Below are 17,870 nucleotides of genomic sequence, written 5' to 3'. Positions count from 1 at the left end.
TTATGACAGGATGCACGGAGGCGAGTAGACGTGTGTCCTGACAGCTCCGAGATTAGTGACTTCAAAATACTTTCCCATTGTGCAGTTTGGCTCACTAATAGTATGCAACAACTCATAAGGTACTTATAAATTACTCTAGCTCAATTATTTTGATTTTTAACCGGCCAAAATGACTACTACTCGATCTAAACAAGACCTCGCAAAAGGAGGCCTCAAACCCTCACTCCTTCCTGAATCGGCTAGCGCTGCTACTGTTGACGCTGCTGGGGACACCCTAGATGCCTCGCTGCTACAGTCAATGATGGAATCTCTCAAGAATGACATATTCAGGAAAATGTATGCATCGGCCGCGAGTCTGCACTCTGAAATATTGTCTGTGAGACAAGAACTGAAGAGCTCAGTTGAACCACTTCAGCGCGCAGCAGAGGCACACGAAGCCACGATCCGAGATCTGGAGCAAGCTGCCACTGACCACAACACTCGGATAGACAAGCTGGAAGCTACAGTTGACATGCTAACTTCACAAGTGAAACGCTTGGATGACAAATGTGAGGATCTTGAGGGCAGATCGCGGAGGAATAATTTGCGTGTGATGGGTATTCCGGAGGGCTGGAGGGAGCCTGTGCCACTGATTTCGTCGCGCAGTTGCTCCAGGACTTGCTCAAGCTGGACGAGAAGCCTCTACTTGACCGTGCCCATCGGACCCTGCGAGAGAGAGCCAAGGAGGGGACCTTACCTCGGCCCTTTGTTATAAGGGTACACTTCTTTCATATCCGGAGCCAGATTCTGCAGCAGGCTGGTGAATCCTCTCCTCTTCTCTACAACGGCAAGAGGATCTCCATTTTCCCTGACTATACATCCTCCGTTGCCAAGAAGCGAGCTGCTTTTGTCCCAGTTAAGCGTACTCTACATTCCTACCCAAATGTGAAGTTTGGTCTCCTCTTCCCGGCAACTCTCAAAATTACCATGCCGAATGGAACGTCACACAGGTTTGAGGATCCTACGGTGGCCACTGACTTTGTTAATAAGAACTGTAAATAGACTGCCTATCCTACAGTGGGTCTGTTTAAAAGCTGGAGATCGCTAGAGTTTGTTGACAATATTGTGGACTACATTTCCCAAGTGCCTTGCCCAGTCCACGTGACCGAGCTCTGATAAATAATAAAAATACAATTAAGAGAATATATATATATATACTAGCATTAGTGTTTATTTTTGCACTATATATTGGGCCATTACGGATACCTCTTTACTCTGGTTGTTAGTTCAATTATGGGTAACACAGTGGTTTGCACAATGTACATTTATTAATTCTTAATATGTCACTTTATCTCAGGTAGCGCAATTGTGTCTCTAAGGCTACCTTGGAGCGTTTAGGTTTAGGCCTAGTTATTAGTTTGGGTTTTGCACGTGGCATCTCGTTTGGGGAGATTGCTGTGCTGGGGTGGGCTGGGGAGCTGGGTTCTGTATGTTTCATGTTCTTGTCTTTTTATTTAAATATTACATATTTTTTATGTTCTTTTTTTTTTTTATTGTATTCATCATTGCACTTTGTTTTGTTGGTTGTGCTGCCGGCCCTTCATATTTCCGTTTTATCTTTAAATGGTCCAGCCCAGGTTAACTCAACGCCATGATGGGAACACCCTTAAGTTTACTAGTTGGAATTGCAGGGGACTGAACTCCCCAGTTAAGCGCACCAGGGTCATGCGCCACCTTCAATATTTGGGTGCTCAAGTGATTTATCTTCAAGAAACACACTTCAAACCATCTGTTTTTTCTAGACTTAGGAATGGATGGATTGGACATGCTTACTATTCATCATTTAACAGCAAGTCTAGAGGAGTTGCTATCTTGATACACAAATCAGTTCCCTTTGCTTTTACTCGGATGGTTTCTGATCCGAATGGCAGATACCTGATTGTTATTGGCATGATATATGACACCCCTGTTCTACTTGTGAATGTGTACGCCCCGAACTGGGATGATGTGAATTTTTTTCGGCCGCTCTTTTCTAACCTTCCTGACATGTCCTCACACTTCCTTATCTTAGGTGGTGACTTTAATTGTTGGCTTAGCCCACAGCTGGACCGCTCCTCCAAGAAGACTGTTACGCCTTCGGGGTCTGCTAAGAGGATTAGAGACTTCATGAGTGAGTTTGCAATAACGGATCCCTGGCGCTTCTTTAACCCCACCGGTAAAACATACTCCTTTTTTTCCCATGTTCACCATACGTTTACTCGGATAGACTACTTTATGGTAGATGACAGACTTCTCCCTTCCGTGAGCTCCTGTTCATATGAAACTACAGTTATTTCGGATCATGCCCCTGTCGTAATGAGTATCAGATTTAAGGGTTCTGTACGCACGCAAACCCCATGGCGTTTAAATACGCATTTGCTTTCGGATGAACATTTTACAGAGCTGATTTCCAACCAAATTGACATATTTCTTAGCATTAACAAGACTCCGGACATTTCTGCATCTGTGTTATGGGAGACATTGAAAGCTTACATTAGAGGGCAAATTATTTCCTATGTTAGCCATGAGAGGAAACAGAAAAGAGAGAGATTAACTGAACTAACGAGGCGTATTGCTCAACTGGATGACCTCTATTCCGTTTCACCAACTCCAGATGTGGATAAGGAACGCCTCATTCTTCAATCGGAATTTAATACGCTGACCGCAGACCAGGCTGCTGCACTTCTTCTTAAGGCTAGAAGTAATTATTACGAACAGGGTGACAAAGCTGGCCGATTACTGGCGCATCAATTACCACAGAATGTTGCTTCTTACCAGATTCCTAGAATCCAAACATCCTCGGACATATCGATCGATCCCCAAAGAATTAACGATGAGTTTAAAGACTATTATACTTCGTTATACACATCTGAAACCAGCTCAGACACGCAGGATTTGGACAATTTTTTTTACCACCCTCGAAGTCCCTTTGATACATCCTGATATGACTGAGGATTTGGAGAAGCCAGTAACTGCTGTCGAACTCTCCGTTGCTATTGCATCGATGCAAGGCGGAAAATCTCCGGGGCCGGGCGGTTATCCACTGGAATTTTACAAGAAGTTTCAACAGAAATTAGCCCCTGTTTTGATAGATATGTTTAGTGAATAATTTAATTCGACTAGTTTACCCCCTACGCTTAATCAGGCCTCTATCTTCCTCATTTTAAAAAGGAATAAGGATCCCCTTGCATGCTCCTCCTACCGACAAATTAGCTTGTTAAATGTGGATTTTAAATTACTGTCTAAAATGCTCGCTTTACGTTTGGAAACCGTGTTACCAACCATTATCTCTCCAGATCAAACCGGCTTCATCAAAAATAGGCATTCATTTTTTAACTTAAGACGACTTTTTAACACAATCTACCAACCTTCCGCAAATTCTGTACCTGAAGCTGTGATATCTTTAGATGCAGAAAAGGCATTTGATCGTGTGGAGTGGAGGTATCTTTTTCACACCTTGGAGAAATTTGGCTTTGGAAAGAACTTTACCTCATGGGTGAAGCTATTGTACTCCTCTCCCCTAGCTTCAGTGAGAACGAATAATACGCACTCTGAATATTTCCCTCTCCACCACTCCACCAGGCAGGGTTGTCCCTTGAGCCCTCTCTTATTTGCCTTAGCTATTGAGCCCCTCTCCATCGCTCTTCGTTGTGACCCCCGCATTAGAGGTATTTTCAGAAATGGGGTAGAACAGAGAGCTTCTCTTTACGCGGATGACCTTCTTCTTTATGTCTCTAATTTATCTGTGTCTTTCCCTGCAGCTCTCTCTATCCTTAGCTCATTTGGTGCTGTATCCGGTTATAAACTCAATTTAAGTAAAAGCTAATTGTTCCCTTTAAATAAAGCGGCGTGTGAGTTCCCTCTACATAGTCTACCATTTAAAATTGCACTACACAGCTTCACTTACCTCGGGATCCAGGTGACCAATACATTTAAAGATCTTTATAAAGCTAATTTTGCCCCCCTTTTGTCCCGCGTACAGGAAGACTTCGACCTGTTAAGAGACAAATTTAACACTGACCAGCGGGTCAGTGTTAAATCGGTCTCTGGTTGCCCGAATTAACTCTATAAAGATGAATATACTCCCCAAATTTCTATATTTATTTCAATGTGTGCCCATTTTCCTACCTCAAACTTTTTTTCGTAAAACTGACACTATTATTTCTAACTTTATTTGGAACAAGAAAACCCCAAGGATACGCAAGCAATTTTTACAGAGACCAAAGGCGCGGGGTGGACTTGCTCTGCCGAATTTGAGGTTCTATTATTGGGCTACAAACCTGAGAATAATACAGTCCTGGCTGCAGTCTGACTCACAGCACTCTCCGCCTGTTTGGCTTGAAATGGAGGCTGCTTCCTGTAGTCCAGTATCTCTTTCAGCATTGGCTCACTCTCTCATTAAGACCCCCTCCTCTGCTTACACTAAAAATGTAATTGTCAAAGCAACCTTGAACATTTGGAATCAGTTCAGACGTTTCTTTGATCTCCAAACATACTCTACACTAGCCTCTGTAACTGCAAACCATGTTTTTCCTCCATCCTTAGTAGATGGCGTTTTTACTATTTGGTTTAACCAAGGCGTTAAAACATTCAAAGACCTTTATATTCACAACACATTTGCCTCTTTCCAACAGCTATCTGATACATTTGCACTACCTAGGCAACATTTCTTCAGGTATCTACAGATTCGCAGTTTTGTTAATAATAGATTTCCTCAGTTTCCTAATCACCCAACTGATTCGCCGCTAGACACACTCCTTAGGCCGTTACCTACTCTGAAGGGAATGATGACGTGTATTTACGTTGAGATTTACTCTCTTCGTTTGGTTACCCTGAACTCCATTAAATCTCTTTGGGAAACAGATCGTGGGGAGGAGATTTCAGAAGAACTTTGGGAAAAAGCCCTTGCTAATGTACACAAATCTTCTATTTGTGCTAGACATGGACTGATTCAGTGCAAAGTAGTACATCGCACACACTTCACTAAGCTCAGGCTCTCTGAAATATATAAGGAAGTGGACCCAACTTGTGACAGATGTAGACAAGCACCGGCGAGTCACGCACACATGTTCTGGTCTTGTCCGGTCTTACACTCTTATTGGACTGACATCTTTAGATCACTGTCAGAAATTACTGGAAAACCGGTCACTCCTAATGCCATGACCGCACTGTTTGGTGTAACCCCACCCACATGCCCACTCTCTTTTCTGGAGACAGCCTTCATAGCCTTTGTTACCTTACTAGCCAGACGCCTGATATTGCTCATGTGGAAGTCTCCAACATCCCCTTCACGCACCTCGTGGTTAAAAGAAGTCCTAAATTCAGCCAAACTCGAGAAAATAAAGTGCATAGTGAGGGGCTCCTTGGGGAAATTCCACAAGATGTGGAACCCCTTCTACAAGTATATACGGGAGCTGGACATGCCGGATGTCTCTGTACAATAGGGTAGTGGACCTGCGGTGTTAAACTGTGATTAGCGGGCGGCTGACTGACTTATTTTATTTGATATACTTGGTTCCATTTATACACATTATTTGATCTCTAAATTGCATTATGGTATTAATAATGGACTTAGACTCAGAGCCTTTAGATTCTGACTTTGTTTTTTGTTTGTTTTTGTCCTGTCGCAGTCCATTCCATTGTTTTATTCATTTATTTTTTGTTTTGTCTCTGTTTTTTATCCTGTCGGACTCAAATCACACTGTTGTCATCCTAACTTGTTTGCCAACTGCTATTCTGTTGTCTGTCTGGCTGTTTGTTGATAAAAAACTAAAATAAAAAGTTGTTTTTTTTAAATATACACTGCAGTAAAAGCTATGTTACGCTCTGAAAACTGAAACCTAGGCTCAAACTAGTAAATATGAATATCAATTATCAGTAATCATTTCAAAGTGACACAGACACATTGGATTAACCTTCAGCAGCGTTTTTATCGTTTTCATGCCATTGAACAGAACTTTTGATCAGAACAACAGCTAAGGTAAGAATTAGGGCTGTCAAACGATTAAACATTTTAATCAGATTAATCACAGCTTAAAAATTAATTAATCATGATTAATCACCATTCGAACTATGCCCAAAATATGCCATTTCTTTATGTATATTGTTGTGGGAATGGAAAGATAAATGAAAGAAGGCGGATATATCCATTTAACATACAGTATGTATTGTTAGAGATTTAAAGGGGTATCTGGTCCGCTTTTCAAATCTCCGCGCGTCCCTATCAAGCTGGTTAATACAGGAAGGAATCCAGAGCTACCAAGTAAACAATAATCTACTTTAATGGTAATATGACAATGCAATACAATCAATACAGTACAAATTCAATACAGTTAATCTTTGGGATCCCGAATTTACCTGCACGTGAGCCAGCCAGAGGAAAAGAGGCTGAACACCGCGTGTGTGTCTGTGCTTATACTCTTTGACAATGGGAGGAGTTATCAGATCCTCCCATTTGGACCTCCTTGATTGGCAGCCCCAAATATCACAAACACCTTAGACCTTAGGTTTCCCCAATAACTGTAGCTAGATCTAAGTTGAATGCAACTCAAGACATGCTCTCACCTTCCCCCATCTTCCTTTGTCCTCAAAAACACATGTCAACAGGCCCCAAATCCAGCTCACAGTTTTACCCAAATTATTCCCATTTTATGCTTATCCATAGTTTGCTAACATGAATAAATACAAATATTTCACTACAGTATGTATGTTTATTATAACATTGTTCTGTGTGTCAAAATGAAAGACAGCCCACACACCTATCAATCATCAAACTGTGGGGTCTTATTTAATTACATGTTGATTTATATCAACACGTAATGTTGTATCGATGTATATAGAGATGTACTACAGCAAAAGTATTCTCCGTTGGAACTTCCTGCAACAACACCACGCCGTTATCTTGATTCTGATTGGCCAGAAGACATTATCAAAGATGTTCTATTGAGAAGACGATCACTACGTGACAAAAGTTTTCAAAACCGTTTCTAGTCTTCGGTATTTCCAGACAAGTGGCTACTGAAATCAATCTTACTAACTGTGTCTGTGCAATTTACTCCGCGCGAGTTGGCAGACTTTATTTTGCTTATTTTGGGGACCTATCATGCAAAATGCACCTTTGGACGTCTTTTATACATGAATATGTGTCCCCGGTGTTCCAGGGAACTCACCAAGTGTCAGAAAACACAACCCTCTCTATTTTCCTCCTTCGCCAAATCTCTAAAAAAGGGGCTGAAACGGATCTGAAAAAAACGGATCCAGATTTCAACACTTTCCTACGTCACAAAGAGACGTGCTCCGCTTATTGGTCAACTCTGCACCTATCAGGGGAATGAGCCACGGCCACGTGCATTGCCAAACCTCTCATTCGCATATAGGCTATCGGCAGGCTAAATCAACTCCAGTCACATCTGTGTTTTTGTCTGCTCTTGCCAGGATGTCTAAGCGAGTTAAACTTTGTGCTGTTGTTGGCTGCAAGACTCGAGCAGGGGGACTGCATGCAATGCCATCAGTGGACAAAGAAAATAATCTGTGGCTAGACTTCATTTTCAAGGGACATGTGCCAGAAGACCACGGCAGAAATCTGTTTGTGTGTTCCAAACATTTTACCACGGACATGTTTATGAACTTCTCTCAAGTCCAACACGGATATGCCTCCAAGCTAATGCTAAACCCGGGATCAATACCAACCATCCGGGAGCAAGCCAGTGAGGACACATCCAATTTTGAAGCTGTAAGTTTTTATTTAGCGGTGTTTTTCCTGATAAAGCTATCTCTAGCTTGTAGCATGTAGCATGTAGCATGTAGCTTCGCCGTATCAAGGTCGCCTCAAACCCAAATAGTAATCGGTTAGGTGTTTATATGTTTTTATAACATGTTATATTGTACGCTCCGCAGTCTTTGCTTTGTCTTTTATTTTAATTATCAGGCATTTGCTAACATGTTCAGACATACTGCCGTAATGGCGATCTGTGTGAAGGCTGTAAAGCCACGCCCTAGCCGTTAACACAAGTATTTATTCTCCTATTTATTAGTATTTTGTATCCTCTAAAATCATATTGAGTAAGTTATAATAACAAACATAATCTTCTGTAGGTAAGTGCCGTTTTTTCCAGCGTTATATGTAAAAGCTTTTGTGATTGTAGTCTGTAAGAACGATCAGATCTGTAAGCTAAGCTACGCTACGCTAATGAGACTTGCCGTTTTTTCCAGCGTTATATGTAAAAGCTTTTGTATGTTTACTTGTTTACGCACATGAATATAAATGGGGGTGTGTGAGGATACAACACTGTGTGTATGTATGCGAGGGGGGACACACACCACGAGTAAAACAGAACTAAAGCCCCGTTGGTCTGTTGTTGTTGACGAGGCCTTACCTAGCAACAGGCTAATTAGTGGCTAGCACTCATTACAGTCAGTCTACTGAGCTCAGCCCCTCTCCAACACATCATCTGTATTGAGTCAGAAACACAGCATGCACGTTACGGTTCAAAACTAACTCAGATTGGAAAAGGCTAAGCAAAGAGCTTTGCTAAATAGAGAGTTTTAGCCCCCATCTTTTGGGATTTCAGACGATATTTATCCAAATAGTATTTTCTCATCCTGAATACTAAATTGAGATGATTTTGTTTTCTTCTTTACAGGCCAGCACCTCACATGCTACCAGCAGATTACCTGTGATGACAGATTCTGCATGTCAGACTGACCCACCCAAGTACCGTACTGTTCGTACACAGCTATCCTCGAGGACTCTTGGTTCACATCGAAGTACAGGTTAGAAGCACGTTTTTCAAATGTTCTTTGGATACATCTTGACATTCTGATGTTGTAGCCTTTAATTTGTGTGCTTCTAATTGTTGTAAAATATTTTTGTTTTATCTTTTGTTTTGTTTTTAATGTCAAATACAATTATGTTACAGCTGTCCAGGCTAAAATTCCCTGCAGAAGCGTTGGTGTCGAAACACTTCCGTTGGAAGTGCCAGTGCCCTTTTTAACATCCACCCCCTTAAAGAGACCACCAAAGAGGCCCCGTGTGGATCTTGAAGAGGAATACGAAGATCCATTTGAGGGAAGCTCTTCTTTGGTGTTTTCCGAAAGCCAGGATGCAACTTATGATCCAGCAGAATCCATAACAAATGCTACAGAAACAACAGCCATGTCGTAAGTTACTGAAATATCACTATGTGTGAGTTTGTCTATGTATTGTATTTTTTGCTGTATATAATTCAAACATTGATAATAGGGAAACACCAAAGATCTCTAAAGCAACAATCTGTGTGATGGATCTTAACTTCTATTTTTTTGTTTTAGTGGTCAAGAACAAAACCCCCCCCAGACGATCAACACATACATCGTGTATGAGACCTGCCTCATGGAGCTTTTTGAATCATGTCCTGTGTGCAAGCGTGTGTGTGATGTACAAACCAGAAGGATCGGTACATTCATATCAGTGCAGCAGCTGTGTCCCCATTGTCAGTTTACAAGAAACTGGAATAGCCAGCCTGTTCTTGGGAGTACTCCAGTTGGAAACCTGCAGCTATCAGTTGCAACATATGTCAACGGAGCATCTTTCTACAAACTTTCAAAGGTAAATTAACTGCAGAAGATTGTTTTGCCAATGTTTGAAAATGCAAATGTTGTTGTTGAATAAGATAGGACAAGGTAACAAGAGTGAGAAAAGGTGGGAATAGGGCACTGTTAGGTAACGACCCATGCTAATATGTAAAGATCTTTTGGGAGGGTGGTGTGGAGAAAGAGAAGTGAAAGGGGCACTGTAGAGTAAGCACCCCTAATGACATGTTCAGCTCTTTCCCTGTTTAAAAAAAGGGCAGCTCATTTGCACTTTCCAGGTTCTCCTCATTGACACATCTACAGGTGATCTTTGAGATTAAAATGTATTCTTGCGGTTTTCTTTCAACCATTAGGTCTTCAAAGCAATGAATATGCAGCTATGCAAATACAACACCTTCCGAAGGCATGCCAGGATGTTCATTGAGCCAGCGATTGTTTCTTACTGGCAAAAATCACAGGAAGGCATGCTACAGAAGCTCCATGCAGAGGAGAAAGTGATAGTTGGTGGTGATATGAGGGCTGACTCCCCAGGTATGTATTTTTTATATAATTCACATTTTACATTTCAGAAAGGGGTTTCACTATGTGTGATTTGTTCAATTAATGGTTCCTGAAAAACATATGCTAAACACTACAAGCAAAAATACAAATTCACCATCCGCAGAGAAAAGTAATTACTGTAAAACATATTTTCACAGGCCACTATGCAAAGTTCGGAAGCTACACTATGATGGACCTGAAGAACAACAAAGTCGTTGACCTCCAGTTGGTTCAGGTAAGTGGGGTGAAATGAAATATCAATGTTTTTTTCTTTAACACTGTTTGCACGTTATATTTAAAATGTGTGTATCAATGGTTATTTGTATGTGTCATAACAGAGCAATGAGGTTGGTGGAAGCTACCACATGGAGTTAGAGGGCCTGAAAAGGAGTCTGGAGTTGTTAAAGAAATGTGGTGTGACTCTGGACTGTATTGTCACGGACAGACATCTGCAAATTCAGAAATTCCTAAGGGAAAGCAGCATCACCCAATTCTTTGATGTGTGGCACATAGAAAAAGGTATTTTTCTTTATATTAATTTCCATGTAAATAAATCGATTGTAAATACAATCATTATTTTATTTAGACACAAACCCGGCTTCCTACAATCACATTAGTATAATAATATTTTGAGTAAACTTGTATGTATATTAACTACATGTTAAATGTATTTATTAGGGATTTCTAAGCAACTGGAGAAGGCTGCAAAAAAGAAGGACTGCGAAAAACTTCGAGGGTGGGTGAAGAGTATAAGAAACCACATATACTGGACTGCAGCAACCTCCACCACCGGGCCTGAGAGAGTGGCCAAATGGACTTCCATCCTGAACCACGTGCAGGATATCCACTCTCATGATGACCCCCTGTTCCCCAAGTGCCTTCATCCACTGCGCATTGCGCAATACCAATGGATGGCTGCAGGTATGTTGTTCATAAACCATATTACATTACTCCTCTATAAATATTTGTAAGGGACAACTATTGAATACAGGATGTTGTCAGACACAATCTATAAAGCATGACAATTCAAATATGAGTTTGATTTTCAAATTCTTAGGAACGCCGGCCTTTCACAAGCTGGAGACAATTCTCTCAACCAAGAGGATTTTGAAAGCTGTGGCCAAACTCAGCCCACACCACCAGACTTCATCTTTGGAGTCATTCCATGCCGTCATCCTGCGCTTTGCTCCAAAGAATGTTGTGTTTCCATTTCTTGGAATGTTGTGCAGGTAAAATAAACCATAGTTACTTACTAATTAGTGACAATTTGTACATCCTTTGCTATTATTTACATTTTTTTTTCCCTCATGGCGGAAATGAAAGACTGTACCTGGCAGCCCTGCACTACAATGAAAACGCTGAGCGTGCACAAGCCACTACATCCACTGGAAAGCCTCTGTATAAACTGCAGTTCCCAAAGGCCAGGAAGGGAGAATGCAGAGCAAAACCAGTAAAGACTGACCCCACATTCTGTAAGTGTTTAAAATATTTATTATACAACTATTTACAAATATAAAATAAATAAATTAAAAAGAACTTTCAGTTTTGTACATGCATATACTAATGTAAACCACATTTTTTGTTGTGTTTTTTTTAACATTGCACAGGCTACGTGGCCAACTTGATGGACCTCATCTTCGACCAAGTCTTTGTGGACCCTGCACCATTCACACAGGAGCTTCTGAAGATACCCATCCCAGAGGACCTGTGTTCCCAATATGAGCGACCTGACAGGGAGGAGGTCATCTCCGGGTATGCTACTCGGTTCAATTTGGCTGCTGTCTGAACCCAACATAGATATTTCGCGGATCAGGAAACTCTCTGCGAATCCTGAAGACAACGCAGGCCGGAATCACCACTCTGATCCTGCGTCCAAGGAAGCCCCAGCACCAGCTCACAAAGCTTCTGTAGGCTAGATACCTGTGACGCCTGAAATCATTAAAAAATATATTTAGTGTCATTTATATATAATACAAGTACATTTAGTTTTTTTGTATGGGTTCAAAGAACCGTTCATTTTGACAATAAAGTTCCGAGTTGATATCAAATGTGTCGTGATTATTCATGTTTGGATGGGTAAAGAATATTCTGATTTCAAAAGCATAAGGTTGTGTGTGGACTTTTTTTGTCGTACACTTGGGTGTGTTATGCCATTGCTGTGTAATAATATATATATATATATATATATATAATAGTACATGTACAATGAAAGATTGCATAGAGCCATATACACCAGTATTTATTTCCATGAACAATATTAGCATTCGTTTTACAATTTCAGTCAAAACAAACAAACCACTCACTGCTCTATTTGCCTCAACTGTAGTCCACCATGTTCAGCTCTGTAAATATTCAATGCATTCTGCAGGGAGAACACATTCAGGCACACAGGCTCCAATCCAGGATGGTCCACCATACAGGTTACAGAGTCCTCAAGTTCCTGCATCCGTCTTGACACCTAGTGTGATAAACATATATTGAATGACATGTTAAAAATGTATTCTCTAAACAGACAACTTAGTGAAGCTATCAAAAATGTTACCTGTGGTATCTCCATGCAGCACACATTTTCCGGTTCAGAAGGCATCGTGGCGCAATTTGCACATGTACACCTGTAGAAAGAAGTCAATAACTGAGCTTTTAAAAACACATGAAACTACACACACTGCTGACAACTGAGGTGTTGTTGGAGTTATACTTTTTATCACCCTAAGTTATTGAACTTTCCAACGGTTGTTGCACGATGTTGGAAGAAAAGGGCTGTAAACTATTCATAAACGCAATGAGGCCATTGTATATATGCTGAAAATATGAATGTCTCCCTTTATAAATATGTATTGCTGTTTTTGCGTTACAACCTATAAGTTACAAACTGTACACATTGCATTCTTGCTAATTAGCCAACATATGAACGGAATAAGTAGCAAGCATCGTAACGGAGTAAAAATAAATAGGGACAACAGCTTGTCAACTAACCATTCAGAAACGTCCTGCTGCAACCGAGATGTTTCCACCTCCACCAAAACCTCCGCTGCTTCAGGGTCAGTCTCTGGATCAAATTCATAATATGCTTGAACACATGCATTGCTCTGAGATGACATGTTTATTCCACACGTAATCACAGCAAGCATGGTAACGTGACTCTCGCCGGCGCATGCCCCGCTCTTCTGCAGGGGGGCGTGGTCAGCTGCTGCTCAGAATTTTCAAAGACAGGCTTGGAATAGAGCGAAAATGAGCGAAACGAGGCATGGCTAAAAAATGATCCGTTTGGTATTTTGAAAAATAAAATGTATAAATATACCTTATATAGGTATGGTCATACACTATATCATTTAAATATAGCATGATAGGTCTCCTTTAACATCATCTTTCATGGTGGGGCTAAGCCATTTCTTGGTATGGCTGTAGCCTACCCCAGCCATACCCTGGCACTGCCACTGGTGGGATGTATGGGGCGGGCCATTCTGCGCATGCGTTAAATGCGTTAAATGCGTTAAATATTTTAACGCAATTAATTCAAAAAATTAATTACCGCCGTTAACGCGATAATTTTGACAGCATTAGTTAGAATATCTCCATGTTTCCTCCCTGAAGCTACGTGTTGTGATGTCTGTGTTTGCTTCCCCTGTCGCGAGTTCTGATCGTTCAGTGATGATACTTATATGCCCGCGGGGGCATGGGGCTTAACAGGTTAATATATGTGGTTTTTGATGGATAGGACAGCTCTTTGCTGGATCCTCATCTTGCTTTGGAGTGTTGTTTTTGTCACGTTCAACATCGATGGAGATGTCTGTCTTGTGGACTGTTACTGGAAGTTTCCCTGGTTGATAAACTGGTTTATCTTTTGCAGGAGGGCTGCTATTACTGAAGAGAGCGAAGCTTGGGTCGTTCCTGGTGCATGCTTCGTGGCAAATAAAGTCAACAAAGAAGGAGAACGGGGGAAAGAGGCAGTGATGTTCCTCCTGGAACTTGGAGCCTTTGAGAATCCATTTGTCCTGTAGTGCATATGGAAGTTTGTCTACAATGGGACCAATCCCGCGAGCAGTGTCCAGGAAGGTCAACCCAGGCAGATATCCATCCTCCTTTGCTGACTGAAACTGAGTTCTGGATTAAGTCGTGGACTTCGGGTCGTGGCTGAACCTGTCTCTGTGGTCCTGCCTTGGGTCTCGTCATGCTGCTTCCATGATGGCTTCCACAGGATTGTAGCTGACATCCTCGTGGATTCATCTTCTTATTACAGACACATGCATTTCCTAACATTCGGTCTATATGCTGTAAAATGTATTATCTCTTCGATTTACACACGGCATCTATTGCACGTCTGTCCGTCCTGGGAGAGGGATCCCTCCTCTGTTGCTCTCCCTGAGGTTTCTCCCATTTGTTCCCCTTAAACTGTGGGTTTTCTCTGGAAGTTTTTCCTTGTACGATGTGAGGGTCTAAGGATAGAGGGTGTCGTTTTTTTCATACTGATATTCTGAACAATCTATGCTGTTGTATTTGCTGTAAAGTGTCTCTACTGTAGGCTATTTTTATTTTATGTACAGCACTTTGGCTCGACCAAAAATCGTTTATAAATAAAACTTGATTTAATTTGAAACTCCATGAGAAGGTCTCCAAGCTCTCTGAGTTTTATATAGTCTTTGCTGGAGATCTTATTAGGAAACATGTCCAATTTCTTGAAAAGAGCATTTTGAATTGAATTGATTTATTTAAAACAAGGGACAGTGTACATTAATCAACATATTAAAAACATGTAAAAGTACTCAAATTAGCCAAAAGGCTAGTTTTCATCGATAGTCCCTTGGTGATAGACATCCTAAAAGCAATAATAAAATACCACAACATTGTTATACCATTGTACATATTTACAATAGATGACATCACTGAATACAGATAAGAACAAGTCATGATAATAAATAAATAAATAAAACATTTACAATACACACTCAAACACACACCTACACCCACATATCAGTGCTGACTGTCAAGGAGAGACTCTGAGGCATGAACTCAATTGCACGACACAGAGAGTGTTCTCAAAAAATAAAGACCTTACTGGAATTTAGCACAGTAATCAAAACAAGGAAAACAAATATACTCTTTCGAGGAAAACTAGCAAGTGAACAATGAGGTAGATCCGTGGGAAGTCCGTGAGGTAATCAGGAACGTGGGTCATAGTAAGACAACGAACTGACAATGAACAGGAGGAAGCTACCACAATATATACACAGGTAAAGGGGACACAGGTGGAAACAATCAGGGCGGGGAAAACAATCAAGGACGCAGGAGACAGAAGGGGGCGGGGAGCGTGGAGGCCTGAAATGAGAGGATGATTAATTAAGGGAATAAACATAAAGCACAGGGCAAAGGGACATGATAAAACTAACATAAAGAATACACTTTCACTATTAGTTTCCTAGACATGACAGTACCCCCCCTTCTAGGGACGGCTCCTAACGGCCCAGGCTCCTCTGAGTTGAGGCGGTCAAAATCCTCAATGAGGCTTTTATCTATGACGAAGCGGGAAGGAATCCATATCCGCTCCTCAGGACCATAACCCTTCCAGTCAACAAGTAGCTGTCGCCCTCTACCCCTTTTCCGACTAGCCAATATCTTCTTGACGGTGTAAACCGGACCTCCATCAATCATCCGGGGGGGCGGGGGGGGTTGGCGGTGGGAACCATAGCGCTTTCCTTCAAGGGTTTTAGTTTCCCCTACATGGAAGGTGGGATGTACTTTCATGGACCTGGGAAGCCGTAGTCTCACTGAAACCGGGTTGATGACCTTGGTGACGGGAAAAGGACCCACAAACCGGGGAGCCAATTTACGGGAGAGTACGTGGAGGGGAAGGTCTCGTGTAGAAAGCCAGACTTTTTGGCCTGGCTGGTATACAGGAGCTGGTCGGCGTTTTCGGTCTGCTGCTCTTTTCACCAGTTGTGAATTCCTGCAGAGGATCTTCCTAGCCGCAGCCCACACGCGCCGACAACGCCTGACCAGCGCGTGGGCAGACGGGGACCGTGACCTCCCTCTCCGTGGCTGGGAACAGTGGCGGCTGGTAGCCATAAACACAGTGAAATGGGGACAGGCCCGTGGCAGAAGTAGGGAGGATGTTGTGCGCATACTCAACCCAGGTGAGGTGCTCGCTCCAGGAGGATGGATTCTGGGACACCAAGCAGCACAAAACAGGTCTCCAGTTCTTGATTTAGGCGCTCTGTCTGGCCGTTAGACTCCGGATGGTATCCTGACGAGAGACTGACCGTGGCACCGATGAGGCGGCAGAAACTCCTTCCAGAAGCGTGACACAAACTGGGGGGCCCCGGTCGGAGACAATATCCTTTGGGAAACCATGAAGCCGAAACACATTATGCATCATGACCTCAGCCGTTTCCTTCGCTGAGGGCATCTTGGGCAAAGCAATGAAATGTGTCATTTTAGAAAAACGGTCCACTACCGTAAGAACTGTGGTTTTTACCTCTAGAGAGGGGCAGGCCAGTGACGAAGTCCATGGAGATCTCTGACCAGGGTCTGTTGGGAATAGGGAGTGGTTGTAATAGTCCTATTCGCGCCCTGGAAGAGGTCTTGTTTCGAGCGCAGACAGGGCACGCATCCACATACTCCTTCACCTCCTTCTCCATGGATGTCCACCAGAAACGTTGTTTTATGATGAACATAGTTCTCTTGACTCCAGGGTGACAGGTGAGCAGCGAAGTGTGAGCCCAGTGGATCACCTGTGGTCGCTCGGCCTCCTGAACGAAAAGCCGGTTAGGCGGGCAACCCCTTGCTGCAGGAGCTCCAGCATTGGCTCGTATTACCTCCTTCTCTACTGACCAAGTCAGCGCTCCTACCACCCGGTTTAATGGGATGATGGGTTCCGGCTCCTTGACTGCAGGCACAGGGTCAAACAGACGGGACAGAGCGTCAGGCTTGACATTCTGAGACCCCGGCCTGAAGGAAAGAACAAAGTCAAAACGGTTGAAAAACAAGGTCCACCTAGCCTGGCGGGAGTTCAGTCTTTTGGCCTTTCTTATATATTCCAAGTTTTTGTGATCGGTCCAAACCACGAAAGGATGCTCGGCTCCCTCCAACCAATGCCTCCACTCTTCCAGTGCCAGCTTCACGGCCAGCAACTCACGGTTTCCCACATCGTAATTTCTCTCTGCTGGGGAGAGCTTCCTGGACAGGAAAGCGCAGGGGTGAAGTTTGTTGTCCTTCTGTAGTCGCTGGGAGAGGACCGCTCCCACCCCTTCGTTGGAGGCATCCACTTCTACCACAAACTGACGAGTGGTGTCCGGCAAGGTGAGTATGGGAGCAGAGGTGAACATTCCTTTAAGCCGAGAAAAGGCCTCCTCAGCCTGAGGAGACCACAAAAAAGGCACTTGATGGGACGTGAGGACATGAAGAGGGGCTGCAATAGCACTGAACCTCCGCACAAAACGTCTGTAAAAATTTGCAAAGCCTAAAAACTGCTGCACTTTCTTACGAGAGTCAGGGGTAGGCCAACAAGCTACTGCGCTAACCTTCTCTGGGTCCATCCTAACCTGACCTGGCGAAATGATGAAGCCCAAGAAAGTGACTGTCTCTGCATGGAATTCACATTTTTCTGCTTTGACAAACAACCCATTCTTGAGCAGCTCTTGTAGAACCTGGCGGACATGTTGTTTATGGGTGTCAAGGTCAGGGGAGTAGATCAGAATGTCGTCCAGATATACAAAAACGAAACGGTTCAGAAACTCCCTCAACAC

The 17,870-nt window shown here is 42.7% G+C and overlaps 1 protein-coding gene across 1 annotated transcript; it reads left to right on the top strand.

Annotated features, from left to right (window-relative positions):
• Positions 1 to 7,726: 7,726 nt before the first annotated feature.
• On the top strand, positions 7,727 to 12,063 carry LOC117549630. The gene is made up of 11 exons (XM_034221688.1): positions 7,727 to 7,750; positions 8,661 to 8,790; positions 8,937 to 9,177; positions 9,328 to 9,604; positions 9,942 to 10,119; positions 10,287 to 10,363; positions 10,467 to 10,647; positions 10,807 to 11,049; positions 11,186 to 11,357; positions 11,452 to 11,600; positions 11,736 to 12,063. The coding sequence occupies exons 2-11, from the start codon at positions 8,697 to 8,699 to the stop codon at positions 11,912 to 11,914; spliced, it is 1,791 nt and encodes a 596-aa protein (XP_034077579.1). The 5' UTR covers positions 7,727 to 7,750; positions 8,661 to 8,696; the 3' UTR covers positions 11,915 to 12,063.
• Positions 12,064 to 17,870: the final 5,807 nt, after the last annotated feature.

The sequence above is a fragment of the Gymnodraco acuticeps genome, unplaced genomic scaffold, assembly GCF_902827175.1.
Source record: "Gymnodraco acuticeps unplaced genomic scaffold, fGymAcu1.1, whole genome shotgun sequence".
NCBI classification, from domain to species: Eukaryota; Metazoa; Chordata; class Actinopteri; order Perciformes; family Bathydraconidae; genus Gymnodraco; species Gymnodraco acuticeps.
Note: the sequence above shows the minus strand (reverse complement) of the source record. Positions and strands in the feature narration are given on the sequence as shown.

What these genes read in the sequence shown, in the direction of transcription:
- LOC117549630 (XM_034221688.1), top strand. Translation starts at nt 8,697, where the DNA reads ATGACAGATTCTGCATGTCAGACTGACCCACCCAAGTACCGTACTGTT. An exon ending in TGTGTGGCACATAGAAAAAG is followed by an intron (nt 10,648 to 10,806) that starts GTATTTTTCTTT and finishes TGTATTTATTAG; the next exon opens with GGATTTCTAAGCAACTGGAG. An exon ending in AAAGACTGACCCCACATTCT is followed by an intron (nt 11,601 to 11,735) that starts GTAAGTGTTTAA and finishes AACATTGCACAG; the next exon opens with GCTACGTGGCCAACTTGATG.